The sequence below is a fragment of the Chrysochloris asiatica genome, unplaced genomic scaffold (assembly GCF_000296735.1).
Source record: "Chrysochloris asiatica unplaced genomic scaffold, ChrAsi1.0 scaffold00379, whole genome shotgun sequence".
In the NCBI taxonomy this organism is placed as follows: Eukaryota; Metazoa; Chordata; class Mammalia; order Afrosoricida; family Chrysochloridae; genus Chrysochloris; species Chrysochloris asiatica.
Window position 1 is genome coordinate 626,741 of NW_006408897.1, and position 8,179 is coordinate 634,919.

An 8,179-nucleotide genomic window follows, 5' to 3' on the forward strand; every position below is an offset into this window, starting at 1 on the left:
TTCTAGAGGGCACCATTTATCTGGGGATGAGTATATAGGAGAGACAGCAACACTAGTGAGATATGCTTACCATGGAATAAATGGTCCATCATTCAAGCTCTAGAGGGTACCATTTACCTGGGGGTAAGTTTCAGAGGGATGGGGAAGGAGAGTGGAATGAAAATTGGAACCATAGGGAGGAAGTGGGATAACTATTGTTACATGAAGGGAATTGCAATCATTGAAATGAAATAAGTATATGACTTATTGAATGTAAAACTGATACTCTATAACTTTTCACTTAATTCACAATCAAAAGTCCCACCCCCCAAAAAAAACAGATTATATATATATATATATATGTAATCTTGAAATCTTGTGGGCACAGTGGAGATACTACTCTCAAATATTGCTAATAATAGCAATATTTCAAAGGCATAAACCTTTACAAAGCAATTTGGTAATGCTTCAAATGTTTTTAAAAAGTCTATAACCTTTTAGCCAAGAATTCCACTTCTGAAAATCTAGCTTGAGAAAATCTGGAGTAAGAATGATCTCTATCTTTATAAATATGTTTATAATAATATTCTTTATATTAAAGTTCTGTAAATCTTTATGTCCAGAAATGGGTGAATGCTTCAGTAAATTATGATTCAATCCTGGCAATAGAGTATTACATAGCAAGTAAGAGTACATACATAAAATATAAGTAGCAACATTAGAATAAGATACAGAACCTGTAAAGATGTTAGATTATAATATTTAAACTAGCTGGTAGCGATTAGGCAGGTCAATGAGATTGAGAAATAGGAGGCCATTTCAAAGAGAAGAGCATTTGTCAAGGTCCAAAAGTGAAAAAGAACTTAGAATATCATAGAAGCTGAAAATAATAGAAAGTTGCTGGAGTTAAGACAGTAGTATAATAGTAGACACCAAAGTGTGAGAACCTTAAACTTTATTCATAGTGATTTATATTTTACATTGTAGAAGATGTTGAACCTTTAAAGATTTTTTTTTTTTTTTTTAAGTTTACTCTTTTGGGATGTTTTTGTTTGCTAAAAGAGTAATAGAATTCATTACAATTAACTTAGCATTACCTGAGTTTTTAATCTTGGCCCAAGTATCAGCTAGCTGTGTAAGGTTAGGCAAGTTCTTTTATTTCTCTGTGCTTTTATTTTTCTAATAGTGATTTATATTCCTATAAAACAGGAATAATAATGCCTGACAATATACTTGTTATATTTGTTAAAAGATTTAATATTTGTTAACTACTTAGAACAGGGCCTAGCATAAAGTAAGCACTATTTTTAGCTGTTATTATTGTTAGAAATTTTTGTTTTAATCATCAAAATATCTAGGGAATTAGTAAAAAGAAAAAAGTTTAAGTCATTTCCTACTCAACTATCCCAAAATATGAAATGTTAGCAATCAGATAAGATTGTCTTCCAGAATTTGTTATGCTTAGATTTTGTATGTATTTTTGTTACATAATACATTTTCCTTTATATTAGAAATGGAATTTTTTTTAAGTTTTTATATAATATGCTACTGAATTTATTTATTGCTTTCTTAATGAAGTTACTGAAGGATATTAACCAGAGAGTGGTCAGATTTGTGTTTAGAGTTTTTTCTGACCAAAATATATGAAGAAAATATAGAAAGCAGGAAGAGTAGTAGGCTAAGCCAGGTCTCAAAAGTAAGCAGCAGTGATAACAGAGAATTCAATGTTGATTTTAGGATTATTTAGGAAATAGATCAAAATGTTAGATTGGGGCGGGGAGCTAGCTGGGGGAACAAAAGAAAATCTAGGGTGACTTCAAGGTTTTTGTAATTGGCTGGGTCAAGGTGTCGTTAACCATAGTAGGAAAGCAGGTGCTTTTGTGGGAAGCTTATAAATTTTGTTTTTAAAATGTTAATTTTTAGGTGCCTGTACTTCATCTATGTGGAGTTAGGATGAAAAGATGTTAGGGTTAGAAATACATAGCATGTAAATGGTGGTTAAAGCTATAATACAGCAACATTACCAAGAGAAAATATGCTTTCAGAGAGAATAAAAGGGAGCCACGTACTAAGTAGGAGGAAGTAGAAACATTTCAGTGGCATTATAACAAAGTACACATGGAAGCCAAATATTATGACTTAGCAAATTAAGAAAAAGCAAGGAAATGAATATAGTGATAAACTCTTTCTGTTAAAGTTTAGGAGAGGGTGGGAAGCTCAGTGGCCCTGTAGAATAAGCACTGGACTGCGAACCACAGGTTAGTGGTTCAAGCCTACCAACTCCGTGGGTGGAAGATAAGGTTTTGTTCTCCCACAGAAATTTCTAGTCTGGAAACCCTATGTAGGAACGCTTTGAGTTGGAACTGACTTGATGACATTTAACAACAAGAAGAGAGGACAGTAGTATAAAGTAGAGGAATAAATTTGAGGGATTTTTTTCTTTTTTTTTTTTTGCGACTTGAGGCCAACTTTTAAAATGCAGAGAATCCCTAGATTGAAGAACCGAAGATTTTTTAAAAAGAAAATGAATAATTGTACGGGCTCAGCTCAATTCCTGAGGTTGTAGAGGATACAGGACAGAAAGAGTTTTGAGCAATTAGCTTTGAACAAGTGATAGACAAGGACGTTTGAATGACTATGAACATAGAAAAATTAGTAGGCTGTTATTGTTGTTAAGTGCTGTTGAGTCGGATCCGCACCACACCAAGGGCTCCAATTAGAAGGTAGAGAGGTTGAAAATTTAAGAAAGTTTATGATTCTGTCTTTCTTATAAAAAGAGGCAAGATCATCAACTGAGAGTGGTGAGGGCCAAAAATAGGTTTGATGAATGTGGCAAAGGTTGGAACATCTGTGGAGAAGAGGAAAGTAGTTATCTAAGGACAACTGCTTTTTGTTATCAGTGAATACCGTATTAGCCATACATTTATTTCTGTTCATCGATTCTGCTATTTCAGATCTGAAACAGCAAAGAATTGGAAATCCCTAACAGACTCTGAACGTTCTAGAGCATCTCTAGAGGCTATCGCTGAGCATGTTGGTATGTAGCTATTAAAAAAATAATTAAATTGTGCCCATGTAGTTTAAAGATTTGTGCAAAGGTTTCCCTTCTACCTGTGTAGCTTATTTATTAAAACATTAATTTCCTAAAGAAATTCACGTTAACATTTTGAGTTACTTTTATATTTTAAAGTGATTTGATCATTATGCATAAGTTATGTGAATCAGACTTTAGTGTCCCAATTTTATGATAAAAGCTGATGCACAAAGACACCTAAAATGGCTTGAGTGTGTTATCACCACCTCTAAATTCTTTTTTAATCAGCCTTGTATTTTTCTTGAACAAGCTTATCTTTTATATCTGCTCTCTTTTTCAGGGTATGCAGTTTCATACCTTTTTTTTTGTTTCAATTTAGCAAAAGACCATGTTTGAGAATAAAATGGAATTTAATGAGGAAATAAAACAGCCTGTATAACAACAATGGGAAAGCAGGGATTTGAATTCGAAACATTTAATTCTTGGTATATCAGTTCATCAAATCATACTTTATTTAGCCTTATTTTGCAAATTTAGCTCTTAAAGTATAGCATCTACAGAAATAGTTATTTTTTTTTCTCCACCCCCTTTTTTTAATATTAGAAAGATTAGTTGAAGTCCTGAGCATATTCATTGTTTTAGAAGTATATATCAAAGTATATTTCTTCCTTATTGATTTTCTATTTGAGAAAACTATGTAATATTCATTATATACTTCTATTTTGCATGATTTGAAAATAATTATGCAAAGTGATGTCATCATAAATTTAGATATGTTTTTTTAAAAATTGTTCCAAACTTTAAATTTTTCAAGCTCATTGAAAATGTTTTGTTCATTTATGGTATAATAACCTTGTTTGATTAAAAAAACATCGTATTTATTGACTAGAGTTTTTTTTTCTCACTAAAATTTAGCTTTTACTTAAACTTGGGTTACAGAAATCAAAAGATTATGGTTAAGCAATTTTAATGTGATTTTCTGTTTTCTTGAAGATGCTGTATTGTCAGCTTCTGAGAGATCTTTTTCAGAAAGGCCTTTTTCTTCATGTGCAAAGAAAGTGATCGAATTGGATGGCCAAGCAGAAGAGCCTTTTCAGAGCCCATCACCGGTTCTCAGGTCATCAAGGAAAAATAGGGCAGAATCTGGAGATTCTCTAGAAAATATATCATCATTATCTCTACTAAATACCCCTAGTAGAATTCTTAATGTGTCAGAAGCCAAAGTTGAAGAACCACCTAAGAAAAAATCAGAAATACGAGAAGAGGTAGATTATGCAATATTGGAGAAGAGTGAGATTGAAGTTGCCTATAATAAACAGTCTGAGAAATCTGATGTCTTATTGAAACCAGACCTGGAACAGGGAGATTCATCTGAAATTCTTTCAAAGAAAGATCTTCCTTTTGCTCCTGCAAATGTTCAGAAAGGCTTGGTTACATTAGCTATAGAAAGTCTTCATAAAAGGGGGGAAATGTTGAAAGAGAGACAGCCAGATCAAGATACGGATCATAGTCCAAACAGCCAGTCAGGAAATGGCATTCATGAACAAAAGAACATAAAGGGAAGGGACTCATCTTTGTCAGAACATCTTCCGACTCCTACAGAGGTATCATACTCTGAAGATTTTGACGGATCTTCTCTCAGGAAAGATGTTTCAGCTGAATTGTACAAAGATGACTTTGAGGTGTCAACTTTTTTGTCACTCAGGAAAGACTCTCAGCCAATGAGGAGCTCTAGAAGTAGAGCTACTAGCTTTAGTAGTGATGATGAAATCAGTGAATGCTTAAGTGAGAAAAGCCTTTCCATTCACAGCAGTGTCCACTCTGAAAGGCTGTTAGAACTCAAGTCCCCTACTGAGCTTATGAAAAGTAAGGAGCGCAGTGATGTAGAGCATGAACAGGGAGTTACTGAATCCCTTTCCTTGGGTTCAGTTTCTATTGCAGATGAATTGCGTGATTTCCACATTGGTGATAGGGTATTAATTGGCAATGTTCAACCAGGAACTCTTCGATTCAAGGGTGTGACTAGTTTTGCTAAAGGATTTTGGGCTGGAGTAGAGTTGGATAAACCTGAAGGAAATAACAATGGAACATATGATGGTATTGTATACTTTGTGTGCAAAGAGAAACATGGTATTTTTGCTCCTCCTCAAAAAATAACTCATATTCCAGAAAACTTTGATGACTATATAGACGTAAATGAAGATGAAGACTCTTATTCAGATAAGCAATATCATCAGTACTATAATCAAGAACCAAAAGATACAGAGGATCATAAGTCTGATAAAGAGAAAGATACAATTGAATATTTTTATGAAAAGTCTCTACCTAGCATGCATGATACAGATGCACTGGTTGACAAAAGCCTTAAAATAGAAACAGACAATATACAAGGTATTTCTGGGGCACTTGAAGCACATGTTCACCAGCAATCTTCAGTGGAGTCACTGATTTCTTCAAAGGAAAACAAAGACCTTATTTCTAGTACTCCAGAAAAGGTATCCATTGCTGTAGAAGGTGATACTTTAGACAATGCCTTTTCAGAAGAATTGAAGAAGCAATACCACTTCACAGAAAAGGAAGAGAATTTACATTCTGAAATTTCAGAAAAGCTTTCTACTCCACTTCTGGACCTTTTAACAAGAGAAAAGAAACAACTGGAATCCCAGCTGAGGTCATCACTAAGTGAAGAAAAAAAGTCAAAGCAACAACTGGAAACAGTCAGCTTACTGACAGACAATTTATTAAAAGTCTTTGTGAAGGATACAGTCAACCAATTGCAACAAATTAAAAGAGCTCGGGATGAGAAAATCCATTTTAGCAATCAGGAGCTTCTTGATGATGACCAAAAGAAAGTGCCATTCCAAGGCCTGTTCCCAAATCTCGAGGAACAATCAAGTGTTCCAAGTTGCTATTTAAGGTCTGAATTAGAAGATGAAAAAGAAGAGATTTCCTCTCCAGATATGTGTCCCAGGCCTGTAAGTATTCTCAGAAAAAGTGTCACTTTATCTTACCTGTGTAGAGTGTTTTAATCTTGTGGCTCTTAGCTTTTCTTCCTGACATGCTGTTGTTTATTAGATAAAGATCACTATGCCAGTTTTAAATGTTTTGTAGTTATTTTTCTGTCTGAAGTGTAATTGTCCTCTATTACCTCATGAGTAGGCACTAGAGTGGTGTCATAAACACTGGCAGGTTTATGGGAACTGAAACATCCATTTAAATAAACTCTTGGGTTGACACGCCTTGTGCACATGATTAGATCCCCTTGTGGACTTAACATTTGGATGTATTCCATGGACCAGTTGTTAACAGCCCAGTTCTTGAGGAAAACCTTTTTTGCATATGAAATTATTTATCTGCCCATTAGTCCTAGTTGCCCTGCAGATGTTACCAGCTGTGATGATGAGTCTAGTAAAACTGAAATCTATCCACTATGACATATACTGAGACCATCAACTTGTTTAGGGTGCCCATGGGCCATTGAGCAATAGTAATGATTTTGCTCAATGGTCCAGGTTCACCCTAAACAAGTTGATTGTCTGAAGTATGAGTCATAGTAGATATATTTGAGCCAGATAACCACCAAAGGTGAGAAATTTGACATCTCTTTACCATAGCCAGAGACAGCCCCTCAAAAACAGAATAATGATGATACAAAAAGGAAAAGAAAAACATCAATAAATTTTCTATCGCAATTCAGTTATAAGACTTACATAAATTGAATTGTGGGAGACAGGATAATTCTTAAATTGTTCATTAGTAGCTTCCATATTGTTTTTGTTTTGATTATATATAAAGAAATAATAAATCTGCAAACTATATATTATTTTTTAAAATAATAAATGATCTGAGGTCACTAAATGGTGTTCTGTTTGAATGATTCCACTTGTATAGGAAAGTCCAGTGTTTGGTGCCAGTGGGCAAGAGGAGCTTGCTAAGAGACTTGCTGAACTTGAGATCAGTCGGGAGTTCCTGAGCGTGTTAGGAGATGATCAAGACTGGTTTGATGAAGACTTTGGCTTGAGCTCTTCTCACAAAGTCCAAAAGAATAAAGTAGAAGAAGCAATTGTACCTCTTATGGCAGACTCTAAAAGACCTCCCCAAAAGCCATGTGAAACATTATTGGCAGTCCCACATACTGCAGAAGAAGTAGAAATTCTGGTATATAATGCAGCAGAAGAACTTTGGAAATGGAAAGAATTAGGTCATGATCTGCATAGTATCAGTATTCCTACAAAACTGCTTGCGTGTGTCAGCAATGGTCAAGATATAGAAAGCACTAGTAAAAGAGTCTATAAGCAGGTATGTAACATAAGAAGGTGATTCTAATTTTTAAACTTCTCTCCATTGTTGTTTGTATGCTTAGCCATTTTATTTTATCACTCTTTCAAGGCGGTTTTTGATTTAACTAAAGAGATCTTTGTGGAAATATTTGCTGAGGATCCCAACGTGAATCAGCCTGTCTGGATGAAGCCATGTAGAATCAACTCTAATTATTTCCGACGAGTGAAAAATCCAAATGACCTTGATGAAATTAAGGTAAACTGAAAACTGTAGAGTATTTCCTTTTTTGATTTATACAGGAACCCAGGTGTGGGTTAATGCACTGGACTGCAAAGTCATTTGAGCCACAAGGTTGGCGGTTCAAACTCAGCAGCTGCTCCTTGGAAACCCTATACGGGGTCGTTCTGTGTCAGAACTGACTCGGTGGCATTTAACAACAACAACAACAATAAATGCCATAAAAATAAGTGCTCTTCTGTGTTAGATACTTTTCTGTGCCATTCACTTTTATGTCTTCAAGGCCTACCACAGGATAGGTAGTCAATAAATATTTGCTGATCCACTGACGTCTGGAACAGTGAAGGAATGAGGGTAACAGGGAACTATAAATCCTTTATTTTACAAAGCAAAATGTAATTTTTCAGACTTAATTTCCTATACTCAATTTGTAACTTTTAAGAATTATGAAATATTCAGGAAAAAAATTTAACTTATAGTAGTTTTCAGTAATGGAGACGCTAAATGTAATGTTCTAGAAAATATGGCATTGTATACGTCTTTTCAACTTATCAGTCCTGCGCATGTTAATCACCTTTTCATCTCTGATTTTGGAGATTTCAAATGTGATTTTAAAATATGTAGGATAGTATAATATATATTTAAAAA

General features: G+C 34.4%; 1 protein-coding gene across 1 annotated transcript in view; it reads left to right on the forward strand.

The window, feature by feature from the left end:
- CEP350 (centrosomal protein 350kDa) overlaps positions 1 to 8,179 on the forward strand; it is a 175,370-nt gene that overhangs the window by 148,757 nt on the left and 18,434 nt on the right. The window contains exons 32-35 of the mRNA XM_006876426.1: positions 2,934 to 3,016; positions 4,007 to 5,988; positions 6,905 to 7,312; positions 7,403 to 7,549. Coding sequence (XP_006876488.1) covers positions 2,934 to 3,016; positions 4,007 to 5,988; positions 6,905 to 7,312; positions 7,403 to 7,549 — 2,620 coding nt within the window. The remainder of the gene's footprint in view (positions 1 to 2,933; positions 3,017 to 4,006; positions 5,989 to 6,904; positions 7,313 to 7,402; positions 7,550 to 8,179) is intronic.